A 26,803-nucleotide genomic window follows, 5' to 3' on the forward strand; every position below is an offset into this window, starting at 1 on the left:
CCCTGAGGTGAAGGGGCTCGCTCCGGGAGAGGGAATCCGCCGCCGGCAGCTCGGAGACAGCGGCAGGGCCATGATCGATCAGAAACGCAAGGCGCAAGAAATGGCGCTGGTTCCGACCAAGCGGCCGAGGAACGAGGTGGTGCCGGGAGTCCCGCAGCAGGCGGTGAGGCCCGGCCTGGAGGGAGTCAGTCAGTCAGTCAGGGTTCCCTGTAACCGCCCTCGGTGATACCTCGGGCCTTTCACTCACCGCGGGGTTCATTCTCGCTCTCCGCCTGTCGAAGGATCCGCAAAGAAAGCGCCCCAGTGACGCCGTCAGCAGGCGCCGCGTCAGAAGAGGCCGTTCCGCCCATCTTGTCAGTGCTGGCCCTCTCGAGCAGCCATTCATCCCGTGCATTTCCCTCAACTTCTCCCCAGAGCCTTGATGTGGGAATTGGTTTAGCTCAGTTGGCTGGATTGTTGGGTTACAGAGCTGGGTGTCCTGGGTTCAATTCCCATCACCGGTTTGAGGTTACCATGAATAACTCTCCTTCTCAACCTCTCCCCTCTGGTGGCCCTCAGGTTAAGTCACCACCAGTCCCTTCTCATAAGAGAGCAGCCTCTCTGGTCTGGCAAGATTATGGCGATACAACAACAGCCCTAGAGTAGACTGAGGAGTAAACATTAACGTCCCTGTTCATCTTTGAAACAATGTGAAGGGGTCTTGTCCTGAGCCGGGAGATGTAACTATGGTTTAATATTTTATCTTCACTTCCCAGAGTGATGTATTATCTCATTTGCCTTTAATAATGACTGAAAATATCTAAACCGTCAGTAGTAGACAAGCTGTCTGTAAATGACACCCAATCAATGATTTGGTTAGTTGAGTACACTTCTGGTAGATTTGTAGTGTCCCTACCTCTGGGCTAGAAGCTCCAGGTTCAGATCCTTCCTGCTCCAAAGGTCTGTCGTGACGTGTCTGAACCGGTTGATTAATATATCTTTAGAAGTACTGTTGGTCTCCCAATAGTCAGCAGGAAATTCAAAAACAAATGTGTAAAGAGATCTCAAACATCTGTAAGAATAATAATGTTGTAATGGTAGAGGATTTTAACTTGCCAGACATAGCCTGGGACTGAAATAATGTTAAGGACTTGGTTGGAGAGGAATTTATTAAGTGTGTACAAGTAAATTTTCTTAATCTTTTTCTTATTGTGGGCTCAGTGGTAAGGCACCGCAGCCTCACAGCACCAGGGACCTGAGCTCAATTCCTGCCTCGGGTGACTGTCAGTGTGGAGTTTGCACATTTTCCCCGTGTCTGTGTGGGTTACCTCTGGGTGCTCTGGTTTCCTCCCACAATCCAAAGATGTGCAGGTCAGGTGGATTGGCCATGCTAAATTGCCCATAGCGGTTGGTGCATTAATCAGGGGTAAATATAGGGTTGGGGAAGGGTTTTGGATGGGTTACTCTTTGGAGGGTCGGTGTGGAATTGTTGTGCTGAAGGACAGGTTTCCATACTGTAGGCAATCTAATCTTATTCAATGTATGGATGTACCTATTAGAGAAGCAGTAAAACCTGACCACCTTTTGGGAAGTAAGGCAGGGCAAGGGCCTAGCGGGGAAGACAGTAGAGCAAAAATGGCAGGAGTTTGTAGGTATACTTGAGGACACTGTACAGAGGTTCATCCCCAAGAAAAGAAAGATTATCCGGGGAGGGATTAGACAGCCATGGCTGACAAAGGAAGTCAGGAAATGTATCAAAGAAAAAGAGAGATACTATAAAGTGGCCAAGAACACTGGGAAATCGGAAGATTGGGAAGGCTCCAAAAACAAACAGACGATAACAAAGAGAGAAATAAGGAAGGAGAGGATCAAATATGAAGGTAGGCTAGCCAGTAATATTAGAAATGCTAGTAAAAGTTTCTTTCAATACATAAGAAACAAACGACAGGCAAAAGTAGACATTGGGCCACTTCAAACTGATGCTTGAAGGCTAGTGATGGGAGATAAGGAAATGGCCGGAGAACTTAAGTATTTTGCGTCAGTCTTCACAGTGGGTGACATAAGTAATATCCCAACAATTAAAGGGAGTCAGGGGGCTGAGTTGAGTATGGTTGCCATTACAAAAGAGATAATGCTAGAAAAGCTAAAGGGTCTTAAAATTGACAAATCCTGGCCCCGATGGGCTACGTCCTAGAGTTCTGAGGGAGGTGGCTGAGGAACTAGCGGAGGCGTTGGTTGAGATCTTTCAAAAGTCACTGGAGTCAGGGAAAGTCCCAGATGATTGGAAGATCGCTGTTGTAAGTCCCTTGTTCAAGAAAGCATCAAAACAAAAGATGGAAAATTATAGGCCAATTAGCCTAACCTCGGTTGTTGGTAAAATTCTCAAATCCATCATTAAGGATGAGGTTTCTAAATTTTTGGAAGAGCAGGGTAGGATTAGAACAAGTTAACATGGATTTAGTAAGGGGAGGTCGTGCCTGACAAACCTGTTAGAATTCTTTTGAAGAGATGACAATTAGGTTAGACCAGGGAAACCCAGTGGATGTGGTCTATCTAGACTTCTGCTGCTGAGTAAGGTGAGGGCCCATGATGTTCGAGGTGAGCTACTGGCATGGATTGAGGATTGGCTGTCTGACAGAAGGCAGAGAGTTGGGATAAAAGGTTCTTTTTCGGAATGGCAGCCGGTGACAAGCGCTGTCCCATAGGATTCAGTGTTGGGGCCGCAGCTGTACACATTATATATTAATGATCTGGATGAAGGAACTGGGGGCATTCTAGCAAAGTTTGCCAATGATACGAAGTTAGGTGGACAGGCAGGTAGTACTGAGGAAGTGGGGAGGCTGCAGAAGGATCTAGACAGTTTGGGAGAGGGGTCCAGGTAATGGCTGATGAAATTCAATGTGAGCAAATGTGCGGTCTTGCACTTTGGAAAAAAGAATACAAGCATGGACTACTTTCTAAATGATGAGAAAATTCACAAAGCCAAAGGGATCTGGGAGTGCTAGTCGAGGATTCTCTAAAGGTAAACGTGCAGGTTGAATCCGTGATTAAGAAAGCAAATGCAATGTTGTCATTTATCTCAAGAGGGTTAGAATATAAAAGCAGCGATGTGCTATTGAGCCTTTATAAAGCTCTGGTTAGGCCCCATTTGGAGTACTGTGTTCAGTTTTGGGCCCCACACCTCAGGAGGGACATGCTGGCACTGGAGCATGTCCAGCGGTGATTCACACGGATGATCCCTTGAATGGCAGGTCTAACATACGAGGAACGGCTGAGGATCCTGGGATTGTATTCATTTGAGATTACAAGGTTAAGGGGAGATCTAATAGAAACTTACATGATAATACATGGCTTGGAAAGGGTGGACGCTAAGAAATTGTTTCCGTTAGGCGAGGAGACTAGGACCTGTGGGCACAGCCTTAGAATTAGAGGGTAAATTCAGAACAGAAATGCGGAGACATTTCTTCAGCCAGAGAGTAGTGGGCCTGTGGAATTCATTGCTGCAGAGTGCAGTGGAGGCCGGGTGCTAAATGTCTTCGAGGCAGAGATTGATAAATTCTTGATGTCACAAGGAATTAAGGGCTACGGGGAAAATGTGGGTAAGTGGAGTTGAAATGCCCATCAGCCATGATTAAATGGCGGAGTGGACTCGATGGGCCAAATGACCTTACTTCCACTCCTGTGTCTTATGGTCTAAGTGGCTCAGGTGTTTGTGGGGAGTATTTTGGGCTAGTGATCATAATTCTTTAGTTTTAAAATAATTATGTAAAAAGATAGACCTGATCTTACAGTTAAAGTTCTGAATTGGAATAGCACCAGTTTTGATGGTATTAGGCAGGAACTTTCAAAAGTTGAATGGGAGAAGCTAGCCACAGGGAACGGGACGTTTGGGAAATGGGAGGCCTTCAAAAATGACATAATAAGAGTTCAGAGACAATATTGCGAAGGGCAAGGCTGGTAGGTGTAGGGAATGCTGAATGACTAGAGACTTGAGGCCCTGCTCAAGAAAACAAAGGAGGCATACGTCAGGTATAGACAGCTGAGAATAGGTGAATTACTAGGGGAATGCGAGGTCTAAAGGAGTATACTTATGAGGGAAATCTGGAGGGCAAAAAGGAGAAGTGAGATAGCTTTGGCAAATAGTGTTAAAAAGAATCCAAAGAGATTCTAAAAATAGATTAAGGGTAAAAGAGTAATTAGGGAGAGAATAGGACCCCTTAAAGATCAACGTGGCCAGGAGATTAATGAGATACTAAATGAGTATTTTACATAAATGTTTATTGTGGAGAAGGATAGAGAAGAGGTGTTGGATGTCTTAATGTGGTGCCATTATTTAGGAAAGGTGGTAAGGAAAAGCAAGGGAATTATAGAGTAGTGGGTATGACATCAGTAATGGGCAAGTTGTTGGAGAGGATTTTGAGGGATGAGATTTACATGTATTTGGAATGGCAAGGACTAATTAGTGATCATCAACGCAGCTTTGTGCGTGGGACAACTGTGTCTCACTAACGTAGCTGAGTTTTTTTTTGAAGTGACAAACAAGATTGATGAAGGCAGAGCAGTAGACACTGCCTATGTGGATTTCAACAAGTTAGATCACACGGAATCCAGAGGGAGCTAGTGAATTGGATACAAAATTGGCTTGAAGGTAGGAGACAGAAGGTGGTGGTGGAGGATTCTTTATCCAATTTGAGGCATGTGACCGGTAGTGTGCCAGAAGGAATGTTGCTGGTTCAGCTGCTTTTTGACACTTACGTAAAAGATTTGGATGTGAATGTAGGAGGTATGGTTTGCGAATGCCACCAAAATTGGTGTAGTGGACAGTGAAGAAGGTTATCTGAGAGTACAACAGGACCTTGACCAGATGGGCTGAGGAGTCAAATGTGGAATTTAGTTTAGATAAATGTGAGGTGTTGTATTTTCGTAAGCTGAATCAGGGCAAGACTTATACGGTTAATGGTAGGGCTCTGGGGAGTGATGCCAAACAAAAATAACTAAGGTGCAGATGCATATTTTCTTTGAAAGTGGATTCAAAGATAGAGAGTGTGGTGAAAAAAGTGTTTGCATGCTTGCCTTCATTGGTCAGTGTACTAAGTATAAGAGTTGGGCAGTCATGTTGCAGCTGTACAGTACACTGCTGAGGCCGCTTATAGAATACTGCATACTTGTCCTAGTGTTACTGATTAGATTACTTTTGTATTAGCGCAAGCCGTTTAATTTGGGATGCAAGTCAAATATGAGTCCTAGTTGAGGCTCTATTGTAATGATTGTCGGGGTTCTGCTGGTTAAACTCTGGTTTTGAAATTTGATGAATTAGATTAGTGGGGCATGTGTATTGATTCCAGTTTTCCTGATGTGTATAGTCATTTAATTTGGGAGTTTGGATATGAGGACCTTTCCAATTTCACATGGTCCATGCAGCCTGTCCAACATGTTGTAGTGTGGGGGGAGGGAAAAGGTGTTTAGACTGCTACCTTGATCAAATTTTCTCATTTGTTTTACTGCCAATTATTTAGGGTCCCCCAAGAACATCAAGTCTTCAAGCTCCTATAATGCTTCTAACAGGTCACGAGGGAGAAGTTTACTGCTGTAAGTTCCACCCAAATGGATCAACACTGGCATCTTCCGGATTTGACAGACTAATACGTAAGTGACTATTTCATCTTCTGTTAAGTAGATAGATATAAGTAAACTTCAGTTATTTTGCAGTTATGTAATGTTAGGTGTGGCATGGTGGCTCAGTGGTTAGCACTGCTGCCTCACAGTGCCAGGGACCCAGGTTCGATTCACCCTCTGTGTGGCGTTTGCACATTCTCCCTGTGCTCCGGTTTATACCCACAGGCCAAAGATGTGCAGGTCAGGTGAATTTGCAATGCTAAATTGCACATTGTGTTAGGCGCATTAGTAAGCTGGGAAAGGGGTCTGGGTAAGTTATTCTTCGGAGGGTCGGTGTGGACTTGTTGGGCCGAAGGGCCTGTTTCCACATTGTAGGGGAACCTAATCAAATTTTGGAGTTATGTAATGTCCTAATCATTTTGTTAATAGTGGTGCTGTTCTTTACCCTAATATATTAATATGAATATCAGATATGACAGCACTGTAAAGTGAGATGGTGGAAGTAAGGTGTCACCTACTTTGGATGCAAAAAATTCAAATTTGAATACTTTATTGAAGAGAATTCACTACCCATGTACACAAACCACTAAAACCTACTGCACAGATGCAGAATGTAATTGGAAAAGCTAACAGAATGTTGCCTTTTATCTCTTTGAAGAGTGAGGTGGCAATGTGTCAACTTGTATAATTCTTGGCTGCAGCCTAACAGTAGTATTATATTTGGTTTTAGGTATCAAGTTTGAAGAATACATTAGCTTTGGGCAGGGTATGTCATGGAATTGTCAGTATGATACCACAGTTTAATGGGTTAAAATATGAAGATGCAGTGCATAAACTTTTTTCTTGTATTCACTGGAGTTTTAACAGTAGCGAGGTGTTCTAACTGAGTTTCTTGAAATGATAACGTATCATTAGGGTATACGCAGAAACTATTTCCCCTGAAGGATTCCATTGGAAGGGGCGATGATCTCAAAATTAGAGCTAAACCATTCAGTAGTGAACACAAGAAGTGCTTTTTTCAATTATTCTGTAAATCTGACCCTCCTCTTTCCCCAATTCCCAGTAAAAGTTGTGGATGGTGGATCAAATTGAAATTTTAGGTACACAACTGTTGAATTTCTGTCATGTAAAGGAATCAAGCAACATTTATCAAAGATAGGTAGTTACGGGCAAACGGGCAGAACAGACTCAAAGGCTGACTGGCTTGCTTCCTGTTTCCTTTGTTCCTATAGTACATTGTAGGTCCATGTTCTGTTCATCTCAAGCTGTAAAAATACCCAGCACTTTATTTTTTTCAACTTGGATTGTCTCTGGAGTGAGTACTTTGAGCTCTTGAATGCTTGCCTGAACTGCTTGTCATTAATGATCATTTTGGGTCTAGTTTGATGTGATCAGTTGTGTAGCAAACAAGCATCTTTGCTGGAATATAATTTGTTCTAATGTGAATTTGAATAGCTGTAGTGGCCGTAGAATGTATTTGTAATGTACAATGCTTTGAGTGGAACATTGATTCTGAGCTGGATTGTCAGATATTAAAACAAAATAAAAACTTTAAGGCATTGATCCAGTTTCAGTCACATTTCTATACTGAAACCAGCTTGAATATTTTTGCAATTTTCCTGACCCACTAGAAATATGACTGATTAGATGTAAGTATGTTCGGTGTACAATACAAGAACTGCTTACGGTGGGGAATGTTGCAAGGATGTACTCCGTTTCGGTATAGAAATGTAATATTATTGATTTGTTAAAGTGTGTAAAAATGTCAGTTGATATTTTCCCTGATGATTTTCAAAAAGGAAAAAAGCTAACGATTGTAGCTGCAGACAGTTGAAAATAGAAAATAACAGGTTAGCCAATATCTGAAAACAGCAGAAATGGTGTTTCTAGAGTGTAGGCCATTTGTCAAATGTTAATGTGTACAGCAAGAAAAAGGACTTTCAGCGCAATAGATCCATATAAGGTTTTATGTTTCACATGAGGCTTTCAAACATGAACTTCCCTTCATAGCAGCTACCTGGCCTACTGCATATATTTTTTTTGGTTTTAATACAGCCATTTGTTAACATTTCTTACCTTGCCTTCTGCCTGTCCCTCCTGTTAATTAAAAAAAAACTTTGCAAATGAGTCACTACCCGTGCATGAATGTATTTCTAGTATTATCATGTAAGAGCTTGTGAAATTCTGTTATCTTAATCTCATGAAGTTCTCAAAAGCTGTGTCAGGTTTAAGGTCCTTCATGTTTTTCTGTCTTGTTCTCCCTTTAGTGTTGTGGAATGTGTATGGGGACTGTGATAACTATGCTACATTAAAAGGCCACAGTGGAGCAGTTATGGAATTGCATTATAACACAGATGGCAGGTATTGTATTTTTGTACTTCATAATCAAAATTTAGCTGAATTTTTTTTTATTCAAAGGAGGGGTGGGCTGGTCTTCAGCGGTGGACTCAATGGGCCAAATGGGCTACTTCTCCACTGTAGGGATTCTGTGAAATGTATTTCTTTCCTTCCAGAATCTACTGGTCTATAAAACCAAAATTATGCATCACTTAATTGTTCTAATTTATGTCTGCAGCTCCTGCATTTTTTTTGAGTATATATCAAATCTATGCTATCGATTTTCACCTTTGCAAGTGTAAACAAAATGGTTCCCTGGGCACCTTGGGAAGCTTAAGCTATGAGCATTGGCAGTGGCCACTAGTTGATAAACTGTGGCAAATCAAGCAGATGAAAGGAAAGCAACAATAAATTTTTATTGAATTAAAATAAACCGAGTTTATAAGCTTTTCTAAAACCACAAAAGTTATACTTTTTTCACTGCCCCCATTCCTCACCGCGGTCTATCCCAATTTAAATGCTGGTTTAATGTTTGTAAATTTGAACTACTGTTTTGAAGCTGTCTTGTCTTTGGTTTATTTTTTCTGCTTTTTCTTCAGCATGCTTTTTTCAGCATCAACAGATAAAACTGTTGCAGTGTGGGACAGTGAAACGGGTGAAAGAGTCAAGAGGTTGAAAGGGCACACTTCCTTCGTGAATTCATGTTACCCAGCAAGACGAGGACCACAGTTAGTCTGTACAGGAAGTGATGATGGAACAGTAAAGGTGATTGCAATTAATATTAGGGCATATTATGTTTTACTGACAAAGGTTCATGAGGCAAAAACTGAACAGTCAGAAATTCTAAAGCAGAAGCTCGTGGGATGAAATTATCTTGCCAAGGACTGGGGAGATGAATGCACTACCCTTTCCTTGGAATAAGTGATTTTCAGGGCGTGGGGCTCTGTCAATAGCTCAGCAAGTTTAACGGGTGAATAGCAGCATCAGACAGACCAGAAATACACCAGGTTTAACATTGGATGTGTGCTGAATCTGCTAATTTGAGCAAGGGCTATAGTTGCTTGATCAGCATTGCAAGGTAAGGAAGTGAAATGTCAGCAGGATTTCTGCTGCTGATTTGCCATTTAGTTACATGATTTGGCTGGCTGTCACCTTCAACTTAGTGAGAGCTACCCTCTAGCCTCGAACATCAAGAGTTGCCATTTGATTAAAAAGTACAAAAAGGTTGGTAGCAATTGTTCAGCTAAACTCCCAGAAAAAATTAGTGCTTTTAGAAGAGGAGCACACATTTAACAGATTCATTGGTCGGATTGTTTGCATGAGCAATAGAAATAAAACCCAGACTGGTATAAAATCCTGTTTAAAAAGATGTGTTGTGTTTTTGGAAGCAGTGTGCAAACTATATATAGACTGACTGACTGTTCTTTTACATAGAATCATAGAGGTGTACAGCACGGAAACAGGCCCTTCAGTCCAACTTGTCCATGCCGACCAGCTATCCCAACCTAATCTAGTCCCATTTGCCAGCACTTTGCCCATATCCCTCCAAACCCTTCCTATTCATATACCCATCCAGATGCCTTTTAAATGTTGCAATTGTACCAGCCTCAACCACTTCTGGCAGCTCATTTCATACACGTGCCACCCTCTGTTAAAAAGATGCCCAATAAGTCTCTTTTATATCTTTCCCCTCTCCCCCTAAGCCTATGCCTTCTAGTTCTGGACTCCCCCCACCCAAGGGAAAAGACCTTTTTCTGTTTATCCTATCCATACCCCTCTTGATTTTATAAACCTCTATAAGGTCACCCCTCGGCCTCCGACACCCCAGGGAAAACAACTCCAGTCTATTCAGCCTCTGCCTATAACTCCAACTCTGGCAACATCCTTGTAAATCTTTTCTGAACCCTTTCAAGTTTCACAACATCTTTCCGTTGGAAGGACACCAGCACTGCACACAATATTCCAAAAGTGGCCTAACCAATATCCTGCACAGCCGCAACATGATGCCCAACTCCTGTACTCAATACTCTGACCAATAATGGAAAGCAAACCTAACGCCTTCTTCACTACTATTTACCAGCAATTACTTTCAAGGAGCTATGAACCTGCACTCCAAGGTCTCTTTGTTTTACAACATTCCCTAGGACCTTACCATTAAGTGTATAAGTCCTTCTAAGATTTGCTTTCCCAAAACGCAGCACCTTGCACTTATCTAAATTAACCTTCATCTGCTACTCCTTAGCCCATTGGCCCATCTGATCAAGGCCTCGTAATCTGAGGTAACCTTCTTCACTGTCCACCACACCTCTAATTTTGGTGTCATCTGCAAACTTACTAACTATACCTCCTATGTTCACATCCAAATCATTTTATATAAAGATGAAAAGTACATCAATTGTTTTTGTTGCTTATCTTTATTTTCTTTAATTTATTTCTCCATATAATTTGGTTCCTTAGCTTTGGGATATTCGGAAGAAAGCTGCTATCCATACATTTCAGAACACATACCAAGTACTTGCTGCAACATTTAATGACACAAGTGATCAGATTATTTCTGGTGGTATTGATAATGACATAAAGGTAAGGTGATCAGTGTGATTTGTGAGCTACATGAAAGTGAACTAATTAACAAGAAAAAAAGGCAGTGCTGAGTTTGGAATCCATTTAAATTTATGTCTGCAGTTCTTTTGGTAAAATAACACTTTTTTTCAAAGTTTCTTTCCTTGTTCCTGGGTGAATTTCAGAAAGTACAGTTGCATCGTGAGTACTGACCTCTCTAGTCCTTGCCCTGGATTTTAGAAGATAAGCTTTAGTTGTATCCTATTCTATACCTTGATCTGGTGGTTCTGAAGGAGGTGATTTGTATCGAGTCGGTTTGTGAGCACTGCTACAACATGTAAAATGCATACACCTATGTTTATGAACCCACTGTAGGTTTCACCTGACATATTAAACCTTTTTGAGAAAATACATATTTTGTTGAACCTTTTCCTCTTACCCTCGTCAGGACAATTCTCAAGAATATCAATTTTGGAGGAAAACAAACATTTTATACCATATGTGTGGTAAGTGTTGATTGGTTGGCAAGTGCCACTGTGTTTGGTAGAGGCATTGCCATCGAGAATGCACATTAAACTGGTGTATTCTTTATTCATGAAGGACCTTGGGTTCCTTTACTTAATTTTTAAAAAAATAATCACACTGATGACTTTGACCAAACTAACTTCAAACTGTGGAATCTGGAAATTTACATGCCTCAACATTTATCTGATGCCAGAACTTCCTTAGGTGCATCATGTGTTATCAGCATAGTATCTGATGATTTTTATTTAATGTATTCTTTCTTTGTGTCCAGCAAAGAATACAATACAAAGTTAACGTTGATTAAAGGTAGATATTGCTGTAAAGTGTAGAGAGATTTTAGGGCCTGCTGTATGAAAGGTAGTTTGGTGTCAGAGTGATTAAAAATGTCAATAACTGTTAAATGCAGAGCATTAAACATATCCTATCTAAAGCTGCTTCCCTGAGATTTGCCTGGAGCAGTATTAATTTTCTGCAATCACAAATTGATCTCAGTGGTTGGAACAGAACATTGCATTTCTCTGATCAATCTGTTCAATTGAAACATGCTGTATGATAGCCTAGGAGATTTTTAAAAGACTTTTTGATGGACAGCTACTTCTGAAATGAAGGCGATTCAGTTTGTGGAGCATAACCACTATTCTCCTTCGTCCCTTTCCTGGGCACTCTACAACTGAGTGGTGGGTTTACATTTAGTCCAGTGATAAGCTAACGAGCCAGTTGAAGCTGTCAAGCACAAATGTCTAGTCGGAAGATTCTGTAACAGCCATATGGGAAGTATGCAATTATATTTTGAGTCTTAGTGCAGGAATAATGTTTTCTTTTTGGCATTCATGAAGATTAGTAAAACATAATTAGTTGTGCTTTGGAGGTGCCTGTGTTGGGCTGGAGTGTACAAAGTTAAAGACTACACAACACCAGGTTATAGTCCAACAGGTTTATTTGGAAGCATCAGCTTTCAGAGTGCTGCTCCTTCGTCAAGTGATTGTGGAGTATAAGATCGTAGGACACAGAATTTATAGCTATTTATTTATTTTTGCTTGGTTTCTCCTCCAGATCATTCAAGGAGTAAACCTATAATACGCCTGTGTATCTTTGTAAAATTTAGGGACACTTGTACAAACTGCGCCAAAAGAGAAAATGCTGGAAAATCTCAGCTGGTCTGGCAGCATCTGTAAGGAGAGAAAAGAGCTGATGTTTCGAGTCTAACTGACCCTTTGTCAAAGCTCTTCTGGATTCTCTCTTTTTCTCTTGGTTTCAGATTCCCAGCATCCGCAGTAATTTGCTTTTATTTTGTACAAACTGCGCATTGTGTGGTATCGCATGGAGGAGCACATATTATAACTTATAATACACTGAATTTACTTTGCAGACGCAAAAAGAATAAATGAACTGGATGTAAGTTTGCTCACTGAGCTGGAAGGTTCATTTTCAGATATTTTGTCACCATACTAGGTAACATCAGTGAGCCTCTGGATGAAGCACTGGTGGCATCGCCCACTTCCTATTTGTGTTTAGGTTTCTTTGGTGATGTCATTTCCTATTCTTTGACTCTGTTCCCATTTACCACCCCCTGAGAAAATGTGTTTGTTGATAGAGTTCTGGTTGGAATGCAATGCTTCTAGGAATTCTTGTGCGTGTCTCTATTTGACTTGACCTAGGAGGGATGTGCTGTCCCAGTGAAAGTGGTGTCTTTCCTCATCTGTGTAAGGATACTAGTGAGACAGGATCATGTCTTTTTGTGGCTTAGTTGATGTTCATGTATCCTGGTGGCTAGTTTTCTGCCTGTTTGTCCAATGTAGTGTTTGTTACAGTCCTTGCACGGTATTTTGTAAATGACATTAGTTTTGCTTGTTGTATGTATAGGGTCTTTCAAGTTCATTAGCTGCTGTTTTAGTGGGTTTGTGGGCTACCATAATACTAAGGGGTCTGAGTAGTCTGGCAGTCATTTCTGAGATATCTTTTGATGTAGGGGAGAGTGGCTAGGGTTTCTGGACATGTTTTGTCTGCTTATTTGGGTTTGTTAGAGTCATAGAGATGTACAGCATGGAAGTAGACCCTTCGGTCCAACACGTCCAGGCTGACCAGATATCCCAACCCAATCTAGTCCCACCTGCCAGCACCCGGCCCATATCCCTCCAAACCCTTCCTATTCATATACCCATCCAAATGCCTCTTAAATGTTGCAATTGTACCAGCCTCCACCACATCCTCTGACAGCTCATTCCATACACGTACCACCCTCTGCATGAAAAAGTAGCCCCTTGGGTCTCTTCTATTTCCTCATTTAGCGCTGCTTCTGGGATGTTGTTCATCTGACTTTTCCAGTTTATCTGTAGATTAACATCCTCCATGAGTATCACGGTTCCGTTCTGACATTATTGTTTCCTTTTATACTCACTCCTTGTTGCAGAGAAGTCGGCGGAATGTGTTCATTGGGTACCCGTTCTTTTTGAATACACTATATAGATGATTTTCTTCTGCTCTTTGTAGTTCCTCTGCTGCAGTGTGTGGTAGCTCATTGAAATAATGTTCTAGTGCAGCTTTGTTTGTGGGTGTTGGGATGATTGCTTCTGTAGTTCAATATTTGGTTAGTATGTGGTGTTTTCCTGTGGATACTGGTTTGAGGTTCCCCGTTGGCTGTTCGCTCTACTGCGACATCTAGGAGTGGCAGTTTGTTGTTGTTTTCCTCCTCTTTAGTGAATTGTATGTCTGTAAGGTTATTATTGGGATCTCCAATATCAGGGTTCTTAGCAGAGGCAGTAATGCAGAGACTCTAACAAACAGCTCCGCCAATCATCCAACCCAAACTTTGGGTCTGCTATGTGGATGACCTTTGTCATCACTAAACAAAACAAATTAGAGGAAATCTTCAAGACCATCAATAATACCCTTACTGGCATAAAGTTCACTAAAGAGCAGCAAAACAACAACAAATTGCCATTCCTAGATGTTGCAGTAGAGCCAATGGGGAACTTGAAACCAGCATCTACAGAAAAGCAACACTTACTGACCAAATACTGAACTACAGAAGCAATCCTCCCAACACCCACAAACAAAGCTGCATTGGAACATTATTTCAATGAGTTACCACACACCAGCACAGAGAAACTATGCAGAGTGGAGGAAAATCACGTTTACAGTGTATTCAAAAAGAACAGGTACCCAATGAACACAGTCCGCCAATCTCCTCAGCAAGAAAACACATCCAGAAACCCTAGCCACTCTCCCCTACATCAAAGACATCTCTGAAATGACTGCCAGACTACTCTGACCTCTTGGCATCATGGTACCCCACAAACCCACCAACACACTAAAACAGCAGCTAATGAACTTGATAGACCCTATACAGACAAAAGCAAAACTAATCTCATTTACAAATACTTTGCAAGAAATGTAACAACACTACATTAGACAACAGGCACTACTTAGCCACCAGGATACATTAACATCAACTAGCCACAAAAAGACATGACCCACTGTCACTAATATGCTTACGTACAGATGAGGAAGGACACTATTTTGACTGGGACGACACATCCATTCCAGGATATGCCAAACAGAGACATGCATGAGAATTCCTAGAAGCATAGAATTCCAGTTAATTCTATCAACAAACACATTGACTTGGATTCCATTTACCACCCCCTGAGAAAAAGAACAGAAAATGACATCACCACAGGAAATGATGTCACCAACCCAAGGATACCTAAACACACATAGAAAGCAGGCCATGCCACCAGTGCTTCATCCGGAGGTTCATTGATGTTACTTAGTATGGTGGCGAATCATCTGAAAACGAACTTTCCAGCTCAGCAAACAAACCTACAAAGATTCACAAAACTTGTCAGAGTAAATGAACTTTGTGGGTAATTTTAGAATTGGAAAAACAATGTCTGTGCATAAAATATTATTTGTGGGAAAATAACTGAGATTAAAGTTAACTTTTTTTACTTGTGTTAGGTTTGGGATCTGCGACAAAACAAGTTAATTTATACTATGCGAGGTCATACAGACTCTGTGACTGGCTTGGCTCTAAGTGGAGATGGCTCTTACCTCCTTTCTAATTCAATGGACAATACAGGTAATAAAAGTGTGATTACTTTCTGTAAAGAAGGTCAGAGGTGGCGGTTGTGTTTTTGAAGAGCCTGAAAATAAAATAATAATTAAACAGGACATGCATGTACTCTTCTGAAACAGTAACAGTGTGAAAGCTTGTAGTCTCTATCTGATGGCTATATCCTCTAAATGTCCCAAATTCACTTCATTTCAATTTGATTATCTTTAAGATGCAGTCATTCTTTGTAAGATAAGATTCCTTTCAACCTTCACACAGGCTCCTATAACAGTAAATTACGGTATGCAGCACCAAAAAGGAGCATTCATTTTCACCATACTTCTGAAGATTTTTGTTTTTGAGTCCATGTAATTCCCTTGTTTTTTTACAATTGAGCTGCTATCACTACCCTTTGAAACAATGTATTTCTGATCATAGCTGGTCAGACTGCTACAGTTCCCTACTGCTGCTTGAATCATCTTTGAAGGCAGATGGACTTGATGCTGCTCCCAGCAAGTACAACAGTGGAATATCAATCAAGACTGCGTGCTTGGATCCTAGGGTAAACTTTCAACCAAGAGCCTTCTGATTTTCAGATGACAATTTTGCCAATTGGCAGGACTGAGAGCTCTTTTGTTTAGATACTTGAGTGAAGGAACAAATGCACAAAGGCTCCCACATAATGACAACATTTTCTAGGGTTACTTTTTGCGACCAATTGCTGCATCAGCTGAAAGTGAACTCTGCAGACTGGAAATTAAACCTATGACCTTCTTAAACTGTGTGGCTTAGCTATTTACAACATCAAAGAAGTTGTACACCATGCTGTATTTTCACACTTGACACATTCTTCTTTTAGTATTTAGTGTTTGTTTCTTATAAAATTTACCCCACCAATTCAGCCTGCCTTCTTTATGGAAGGACTTGTTTTTAGAGTATGTGCCATTGATGTCAGTTACTTTGCAGTGTCACTTTTAATTGGTCATTTGTGATGTACGCATTGGGATTTGACTGCTGGAGATTTTGGGGGGAGCAATCTACGCCATTCCTGTCTGGGTCCAGTATTCACTGACTCACTTAGTTGGGTTTAGTAAGTAGTGAAGAGAAATGGGAACATTATTGGACTTTTCTTCCAAATGAACGGCTATTAAGGCCAATTAAAGCTCCACTAACTGTCCCAGCTGAGACAAGCTAACCCAGCACAGATCAAAGATTGTGGCTGAGAACTTTTGAAATCTGTCTGGTTTGCTTCTAATGAATTGAACTGTTGATTTTAGCTCTTCTTGTTTTTTTTTAAACTATTGAGATTATTCTGCCTTAAGTTGCTTGAGGGGATTATTGTTGAGTGAGTGTTGATGTAAATCACAACAACTGTAGCACATGAGATGATCTCTGCTTCGTATTAGTTTTCTGTTTTGGTTATAAAAACATGTTTCTAAATCAGAAAAAAAGCTTAATTACTGAAATATCATGATTTTTGTGTTTGGATTTACAGTACGTGTCTGGGATATCCGTCCATTTGCTCCAAAAGAGAGATGTGTGAAAATATTCCAGGGTAATGTGCATAATTTTGAAAAGGTAGGTATTGTTTTAGTAATACAAAACTAACGACTGGACTACTACTTAAAAAAGAAAATCTGCTGGTCTCTTGGATGTTCTTGTAAATAATGATTCCTTATGAGGCAGGAATGCAGTCTGTGGACCATACAATGGTCATAGAGTCATAGAGATGTACAGCAGGGAAACAGACCCTTCGGTCCAACACGTCCATACTGACCAGATATTTCAACCCAATCTAGTCCCACCTGCCAGCACCCGGCCCATATCCCTCCAAACCCTTCCTATTCATATACCCATCCAAATGCCTTTTAAATGTTGCAATTGTACCAGCCTCCACCACATCCTCTGGCAGCTCATTCCATACAAGTACCACCCTCTGCGTGAAAAAGTTGCCCCTTAGGTCTCTCTTGTATCTTTCCCCTCTGACCCTAAACCTATGCTCTCTACTTCTGGACTCCCCGACCCCAGGGAAAAGACTTTGCCTATTTACCCTATCCATCACTCTCATAATTTTGTAAACCACTATTAGGTCACCCCTCAGGCTCCAACGCTCCAGAGAAAACAGCCCCAGCCTGTTCAGCCTCTCCCTGCAGCTCAGATCTTCCAACACTGGCAACATCCTTGTAAATCTTTTCTGAACCCTTTCAAGTTTCACAACATCTTTCCAGTAGGAAGGAGACCAGAATTGCACGCAATGTCCTGTACAGCCACAACATGACCTCCCAACTCCTGTACTCAATACTCTGACCAATAAAGGAAAGCATACCAAACGCCTTCTTCACTATCCTATCTACCTGCAACTCCACTTTCAAGGAGCTATGAACCTGCACTCCAAGGTCTCTTTGTTCAGCAACACTCCCTAGGACCTTACCATTAAGTGTATAAGTCCTGCTAAGATTTGCTTTCCCAAAATGCAGCACCTTGCATTTATCTGAATTAAACTCCATCTGCCACGTCTCAGCCCATTGGCCCATCTGGTCCAGATCCTGTTGTAATCTGAGGTAACCCTCTTCGCTGTCCACTACGCCTCCAATTTTGGTGTCATCTGCAAACTTACTAACTGTACCTCTTATGCTCTCATCTAAATCATTTATGTAAATGACAAAACGTAGAGGGCCCAGCACCGATCCTAGAGGCATTCCACTGGTCACAGGCCTCCAGTCTGAAAAATAACCCTCCACCACCACCCTCTGTGTTCTACCTTTGAGCCAGTTCTGTATCCAAATGGCTAGTTCTCCCTGTATTCCATGAGATCTATCCTTGCTAACCAGTCTCCCATGGGGAATCTTGTCGAACGCCTTAGTGAAGTCCATATAGATCACATCTACTGCTCTGCCCTCATCAACCTTCTTTGTTACTTCATCAAAAAACTCAATCAAGTTTGTGAGACATGATTTCCCACACACAAAGCCATGTTGACTATCCCTAATCCGTCCTTGCCTTTCCAAATACATGTACATCCTGTCCCTCAGGATTCCCTCCAACAACTTGACCACCACCGAGGTCAGGCTCACTGGTCTGTAGTTCCCTAGCATGTCCTTACCACCCTTCTTAAACAGTGGCACCACGTTTGCCAACCTCCAGTCTTCCGGGACCTCATCATAGTACTTTGTATCTTGGGCAACATAAAGTTGAGCTAAATGGTGGGAAAGGGCTTATTATGGTTCTTTTAGAAGAAGAAGAATCCCTACAGTGTGGAAACAGCCGAAGAGTAACCCACGCAGACCCGTTCCCCTACCCTATTACTCTGTTTACCCTTGACTAAGCTACACGTCCCTGATCACTATGGGCAATTTAGCAGAGCCAATCCACCTAATCTGCACATTTGTGCACTGTGGGAGGAAACCAGAGCACCCGGAAGAAATCCATGCAGACACTGGGAGAATGTTCAAACTCACACAGTCGCCCGAGGCTGGAATCAAACTCTGGTCACTGGCGCTGTGAGGCAGCAGTGCTAACCACTGAGTCACCATGCTGCCCCCTCGCATTTTATTTTCTATCAGATAATTAAAGTAGTTTTAGAAAGTTGAACAAAATTAATTTCTAAGCCACTGATGATGATAAAGGCAGAAAGCCCTTTATGGAATCTTTCAAATCACTTAATATTGCTTGTTCCAAGTTTAGAGGTTCTTGAATAATTTGGTGTGGGCAGTGTTGTGTTGGTTCTGCAGCATTTGAGCCTTTCAATGGGGAATTGGGAGCCATTGTCACGTTGCCTCAATATTAAAATACTGGTCCCTTGACATTATACAACTTCTTGCAGAACCTCTTGAGATGTTCATGGTCAACTGATGGAAGCAAAATAGCTGCTGGATCTGCTGACAGGTAAATATTATTTCATAAACACTTTAATATAAGGATGTGATGTTTATAATTAAGCAATGATCATTTTGTATGCTTTTTAAATATAGTTATAATGTTGCTGGGCTGAGTGAACTTTGGGACAAACTCGGATCTGCATGCTTTGTATCTTTGAACACAGTCTCCGTAGGATACTTTCTGATTTAGAGCATCAAATCCTTATTTTCTGTGGGGAATAGGGACAGACTTCCTGTGAATAACAGAAAACTCAGATTCCACTATTGCATAACTCTCCTCCTGTGAAGGACTGTGTGATCAGACTGAGGGGAGAAAACAATGGGATCTGGCGCTGACCTCGCAAGTGCACAAATTTGCGAATAACAAATCTGTGAAAGAAATCAAAGTGGGTGTAATTTAATTGTATTTGAATCCACCACCTTTTATTAAATATCAGGATGCTGAGTGCAGGATATTGTTTAAACGCCAATTCCGTGGAACTTTTAAATTTAACCATTGCAAAATGGTGTTAATGCCACAACAACTTAACCTGACTTCAGAACTTTTAATAATCTGGGTGCATGCGTTGTGCCAACAATGTACAAGTTCTAAAACTGATAATTTTAAAAAGATAGGAACATGGCAGGCAGTGGGGAATGCACTCTGCATAATGCAGTCCAAATGAATAAGTTTTGTCAACTTCTATGAATATCACTGGATTGTATTATATTAACAAAGTGCTTTGGAGGTATTACTATGCTAAAGGGACTTTACGTATTCAAATTGTTGAAGGTTATTTGAAAAGACGTAAGTGATCAGCACTGAGAGAACGCATCATTTCTTTCAGGTTTGTTTATGTCTGGGATACAACGTCGCGAAGAATCTTGTATAAATTACCAGGGCATGCAGGCTCAGTGAATGAGGTGTCCTTTCATCCAGAAGAACCAATTAGTAAGTGTCTTATTGTGGCTAACAGTTTAGAATCCAGCATAATTATGCAATTTTAACTTAAGAACTGTTTGGAATTGTATAGCTAACTTGAAACTAGTAAAGGGAAGGTTAAAACTTTTTGATGTGTATGTTCACTTCGCTGAGCAAATGAAATACACCCAAAATATTAAACGTTATTTTTTGCTGAAAAGAAATAGATTAATTTGATTGAATTGTCAGGATCTTTTGCTTTTTGTACATTTCAGTAATATTCTTCATGCACAATAGGACTACCCATGCCCTTTTGGAATACAGAAGGATTAGATTAGATTCCCTACAGTGTGGAAACAGACCCTTCAGCCCAACAAGTCCACACCGACCTTCGAGAGAGCAACCCACCCACCTACATTTACCCCTGACTAACATACCTAACACTATGGGCAATTTAGCATGGCCAATTCACTTTGGACTGTGGGAGGAAACCCACGCAGACACGGGGAGCTTGTGCAAACTCCACACAGACAGTCGCCCAAGGGTGGAATCGAACTGGGACCCTGGTGCTGAGAGGCAGCAGTGCTAACCACTGAGCCACCGTACCGCCTCAGGCAAAAGTGGATCACCTGCACAGGGAAAAACAGGAAATGCAGTAATAGATGGAGACAAGCATTTAGTTGAAGAGCCAAACCTCTAACAATGTGGGAAGATTATAGCAAAATGTACCGGAAGGTGTAGTAGCTGAGTAATAGCTGCTGATAGAGCAATAGACATTGAGGAAGGAGCAGCTTGTGGTAGCTGGTGATTGTTGATGATGTGAGACTCAAACTTTCAAACTTTTAATACTTACACCATATCTCCTATTTACCTAATATTTTAAAAAACTCGTACTTGTGGCTCTTCAACGAATAAGGTTTAAAATTGCAGCAGTCTTTTTCTAATGTTGAATTATAAAATGAGTTATGCTGTAATTATAATGTAGCTAATTTACTTGTTGCTTGTACATAATCTCCTTTGCTTTTCATTACATCTTGCTGTGGCTGGCTTTCTGCTTCAGGCAGAATAACAACAGGAATGTCTTCTCTTGAGGATGCAGGCTAGCAGCTTAAATCCAAAGAGACTGGAAACCTCTCAATTCCTGGTTGTACCCATGAGTCATAGAGATTTACAGCACGGAAACAGACCCTTCGGTCCAACCCGTCCTTGCTGGCCAGATATCCCAACCCAATCTAGTTCCACCTGCCAGCACCCGGCCCATATCCCTCCAAACCCTTCCTATTTATATACCCATCCAGATGCCTTTTAAATGTTGCAATTGTACCAGCCTCTACCACATCCTCTGGCAGCTCATTCCATACACGTACCACCCTCTGCGTAAAAACGTTGCCCCTTAGGTCTCTTTTATATCTTCCCCTCTCATCCTAAACCTATGCCCTCTAGTTCTGGACTCCCCGACTCCAGGGAAAAGACTTTGTCTATTTACCCTATCCATCACCCTCATAATTTTGTAAACCTCTATTAGGTCACCCCTCAGGCTCCGACGCTCCAGGGAATACAGTCCCAGCCTGTTCAGCCTCTCCCTGTAGCTCAGATCCTCCAACCCTGGCAACATCTTTGTAAATCTTTTCTGAACCCTTTCAAGTTTCACAACATCTTTCCGATAGGAAGGAGACCAGAATTGCACGCAATATTCCAACAGTGGCCTAACCAATGTCCTGTCCAGCCGCAACATGACCTCCCAACTCCTGTACTCAATACTCTGACCGATAAAGGAAAGCATACCAAATGTCGCCTTCACTATCCTGTCTACCTACAACTCCCCTTTCAAGGAGCTATGAACCTGCACTCCAAGGTCTCTTTGTTCAGCAACACTCCCTAGGACCTTACCATTAAGTGTATAAGTCCTGCTAAGATTTGCTTTTGCAAAATGCAGCACCTTGCATTTATCTGAATTAAACTCCATCTGCCACTTCTCAGCCCATTGGCCCATCTGGTCAAGATCCTGTTGTAATCTGAGGTAACGCTCTTTGCTGTCCACTACACCTCCAATTTTGGTGTCATCTGCAAACTTACTAACTGTACCTCTTATGCTCACATCCAAATCATTTATGTAAATGACAAAAAGTAGAGGGCCCAGCATCGATCCTTGTGGCACTCCACTGGTCACAGGCCTCCAGTCTGAAAAATAACCCTCCAACACCATCCTCTGTCTTCTACCTTTGAGCCAGTTCTGTATCCAAATGGCTAGTTCTCCCTGTATTCCATGAGATCTAACCTTGCTAACCAGTCTCCCATGGGGAACCTTGTCGAACGCCTTAGTGAAGTCCATATAGATCACATCTACTGCTCTGTCCTCATCAATCTTCTTTGTTACTTCTTCAAAAAACTCAATCAAGTTTGTGAGACATGATTTCCCACGCACAAAGCCATGTTGACTATCCATAATCAGTCCTTGCCTTTCCAAATACATGTACATCCTGTCCCTCAGGATTCCCTCCAACAACCTGCCCACCACCGAGGTCAGGCTCACCGACCTATAGTGCCCTGGCTTGTCTTTACTGCTCTTCTTAAACAGTGGCACCACGTTTGCCAACCTCCAGTCTTCCGGCACCTCACCTGTGACTATCAATGATACAAATATCTCAGCAAGAGGCCCAGCAATCACTTCTCTAGCTTCCCACAGAGTTCTCGGGTACACCTGGTCAGATCCTGGGGATTTATCCACTTTTAACCGTTTCAAGACATCCAGCACTTCCTCCTCTGTAATCTGGACATTTTGCAAGATGTCACTATCTATTTCCCTACAGTCTATATCTTCCATATCCTTTTCCACAGTAAATACTGATGCAAAATATTCATTTAGTATCTCCCCCATTTTCTGTGGCTCCACACAAAGGCCATCTTGCTGCTCTTTGAGGGGCCCTACTCTCTCCCTAGTTACCTTTTTGTCCTTGATATATTTGTAAAAACCCTTTGGATTCTCCTTAATTCTATTTGCCAAAGCTATCTCATGTCCCCGTTTTGCCCTCCTGATTTCCCTCTTAAGTATACTCCTACTTTCTTTATACTCTTCTAAGGATTCACTCGATCTATCCTGTCTATACCTGACATATGCTTCCTTCTTTTTCTTAACCAAATCCTCAATTTCTTTAGTTATCAAGCATTCCCTAAACCTACCCACCTTCCTTTTCACCCTGACAGGAATATATTTTCTCTGGATTCTTGTTATCTCATTTCTGAAGGCTTCCCATTTTCCAGCCGTCCCTTTACCTGTGAACATCTGCCTCCGTAGCTTTCGTAAGTTCTTGTCTAATACCATCAAAATTGGCCTTTCTCCCATTCAGAACATCAACTTTTAGATCTGGTCTATCCTTTTCCATCAATATTTTAAAATGAACAGAATTATGGTCGCTGGCCCCAAAGTGCTCCCCACTGACACCTCAGCCACCTGCCCTGCTTTACTTCCCAAGAGTAGGTCAAGTTTTGCACCTTCTCTAGTAGGCACATCCACATACTGAATCAGAAAATTGTCTTGTACACACTTAAGAAATTCCTCTCCATCTAAACCTTTAACACTATGGCAGTCCCAGTCGATGTTTGGAAAGTTAAAATCCCCTACCATAACTACCCTATTATTCTTACAGATAACTGAGATCTCCTTACAAGTTTGTTTCTCAATTTCCTTCTGACTATTGGGGGGTCTATAATACAATCCCAATAAGGTGATCATCCCTTTCTTATTTCTCAGTTCCACCCAAATAACTTCCCTGGATGTATTTCCGGGAATACCTTCCCTCAGCACAGTTGTAATGCTATCCCTGATCAAAAATGCCATTTCCCCTCCTCTCTTACCTCCCTTTCTATCCTTCCTGTAGCATTTGTATCCTGGAACATTTCGGCTGCCAGTCCTGCCCATCCCTGAGCCATGTTTCTGTAATTCCTATGATATTCCAGTCCCATGTTCCTAACTATGCCCTGAATTCATCTGCCTTCCCTGTTAGGCCCCTTGCATTGAAATAAATGCAGTTTAATTTATTAGTCCTACCTTGTCTGTTTGTTTGACTCACTTCTGTTCTCAGCTGTACCCGTCTCAGATCGATCTCTTTCCTCACTATCTCCCTGGGTCCCAACCCCCACCTTACTAGTTTAAATCCTCCCAAGCAGTTCTAGCAAATTTCCCTGTCAGTATATTAGTCCCCTTCCAATTTAGGTACAATCCGTCCTTCTTGTACAGGTCACTTCTACCCCAAAAGAGATTCCAATGATCCAAAAATGTGAATCCTTCTCCCATACACCAGCTCCTGAGCCATGCATTATTGTGCTCTATCCTTCTATTCCTGCCCTCACTAGCTCGTAGCACTGGGAGTAATCCAGATATTACTACCCTTGAGGACCTCCTTTTAAAATTTCTGCCTAACTCTCTGTAATCTCCCTTCCGAATCTCAACCTTTTCCCTTCCTATATCATTGGTTCCAATGTGGACAATGACCTCTTACTGGCCCCTCTCCCTCGTGAGAACATTCTGCACCCTCTCTGATACATCCTTGATCCTGGCACCAGGGAAACAACACATCATTCTGCTTTTTCTCTGCTGGCCACAGAGACGTCTGTCTGTACCTCTGACTACAGAATCCCCTAATACAATTGATCTCTTGGAAGCCGACGTACCCCTCATTGCATTAGAGCCAGTCTCAATACCAGAAACTTGGCTGTTTGTGCTACGTTCCCCTGAGAACCCATCACCCCCTACATTTTCCAAAACAGCATACCTGTTTGAAATGGATATATCCACAAAAGACTCCTGCCTTAGGTGCCGACCTCTCTCTCCCTTCCTGGAGTTAACCCATCTATGTGACTGTATCTGAGACTTTTCCCCCCTTTCTATAACTGCCATCCATCACATACTGTAGCTGTTGCAATTTCCTCATCGCTTCTATCTGTCTCTCCAACCAATCCACTCGATCTGATAAGATTCGCATCCAACAGCATTTATATCAGATATAATCTGCAGTAACCCTTAAACTCTCTTTAAACTCCCACATCTGACAAGAAGTACATATCACTGCAAAGGCCATTTTTGCTCCTTCACAATCTACAGACCCAGAAAATAACACCGTCTTATTCCTCTACAAACACTGCCTCAGGATAAATTAATAGCTATGGCTTATATTTTAAGTTTAATCAAGAGACTTCTCTCCAAAAACATAATCAAGAAAGAATCCATTACACTCACTGCTGCAGCCTTTCTCTTGGACAGACTTAAAACAACAATTACTTATCTGATTCTGTGTTGTGAACTTCGCCCAACAGTTCCTCCAAGATTAGTTGTGAATTTCACTGTTTGTTAATTTTCCCAGATGCACTCCGATATCCAGCGATACACAAATTCAAACAGCAAAGGCGGTAACTGTGCTCTCGTGCTCTCAGTCTCTCCTGCATTGTCCTTACCATGTGCTTCCTTTGTCTGCTCTTCTCACGTACGGGCAAATCTTCAGTGCAGCCGTTGCAAGACCTTACAAGCACTGCATCAGTTAGCATCATGGTTTACACCAAATTGATTTTTCGGACTCCCTATTTTTTACACTCTCATGCTCTCTCTCTTTCCCTACCTGCTCCATTTCACCACACATTTATCTAGTTTATGTTCACTTAATATAACTCTTCACCTCCAGAGGAGGAGTGTCCCCTGAGCCAGAAGACCAGAGTTCAAGTCTCACCTGCTTTGGAGATATATTAATAATACTTCTGAACAGATTAAAAACGTCTACAATCACCACTTCTGACTTGAACACATTATCGAGGCTAGTATTTCAGTGCAGTTTTGAGGGAATATTGTGTTGTTGCTTGGCATTCATTCGTTCATTCTCGTCAAATCATGGGTATGGGTATTACATGGCAGTATACAGACAAACCAGATTCTTCTGGTGTCATGGCTTCTATCATCGATTATCTAGCCACTTGTTACTGCTGGAAACTTTCAGCATTGGTTATGAACTAATTTGGTAAAATTTTAACATGAGAAATGCTATATAAGTACATTCTTTTCCTTAGGGATTTTCTCTTTTCATATTTATCATGAGTTGAGTTTGACAAAACTTCAGTTAAAATTCCCAAGTGCTACTGAAGTTACCAGTAAACATAGTTGAGATAGCTAACTCACGACACACAAATGTGCTTTTAGAATATTTTATGGTGTAAATTACCTAGTGAACATGAACAAGTTATCAAATTTGTTGAACAATTAGTTGTTTCAGCTTAGTTTTTGTGTTGTATTTGGCATTTTGATAGTGGCATCTCTTCACCAGTATTTCTGCTGGAGTCATGAACTTCACTAGTGACTATAGATTGTTGATGAGTGAACTTGGTGCATTAGTCTTCTGGCCTTTTATTGTCCACAATTGTTGCTGTTGTAATTGACAATAAATCAACTGCATTGGATATTTCAGACTAAGGCTGGATAGATGCAGTTTTCTAATTTAACTCTTAACTGCCGTGGCATGAGGCAAAGTTTTTACATTAACTGAAATCTACCTTTTTTTTTTATTCCAACAGTTCTTTCCGCATCGAGTGACAAAAGACTCTACATCGGAGAGATACAGTAAAAAGGACGAGTTTGTGCAGAAGGATTTGTCGGACATCAACTGGCAGCTACACAGAAAGTGTTCAAATTCCAGACAATAACTAATACTGGTGGAATGAAAAAAAACTATTTGACAGGTGCCAGCCTGTTTCATGGCTTGGCAAATGAGCTGGGCTGTTTTCCCAGGTCTGGACCAGTTTGTACACTTCCTGTGGAGAGCAATTTGAATGCAGAACCTGAATCTAGACAGTCTGTAGCTATAAAAACTGGCCTGCATTCAATTTTGTATCGTGGCTGTTTTGTACAGACAGTTTTTTATATAATCTGTTTTGTAATATTCAAAAGAAATAAATTCACGCCACTTTTTGCTA

General features: G+C 41.5%; 1 protein-coding gene across 1 annotated transcript; it reads left to right on the forward strand.

Moving 5' to 3' along the window:
• Positions 1–26,803, forward strand: snrnp40 (small nuclear ribonucleoprotein 40 (U5)). The gene is made up of 10 exons (XM_043717418.2): positions 1–163; positions 5,496–5,625; positions 7,863–7,956; positions 8,532–8,697; positions 10,390–10,512; positions 14,977–15,097; positions 16,566–16,648; positions 18,894–18,955; positions 19,776–19,879; positions 26,405–26,803. Exons 1-10 carry the CDS (start codon positions 71–73, stop codon positions 26,452–26,454), a joined length of 1,026 nt encoding a protein of 341 aa, XP_043573353.2. The 5' UTR covers positions 1–70; the 3' UTR covers positions 26,455–26,803.

Source organism: Chiloscyllium plagiosum, unplaced genomic scaffold (genome assembly GCF_037043375.1).
Source record: "Chiloscyllium plagiosum isolate Xiang-an unplaced genomic scaffold, Cpla_swu_hap1 HiC_scaffold_30, whole genome shotgun sequence".
Taxonomy (NCBI): Eukaryota; Metazoa; Chordata; class Chondrichthyes; order Orectolobiformes; family Hemiscylliidae; genus Chiloscyllium; species Chiloscyllium plagiosum.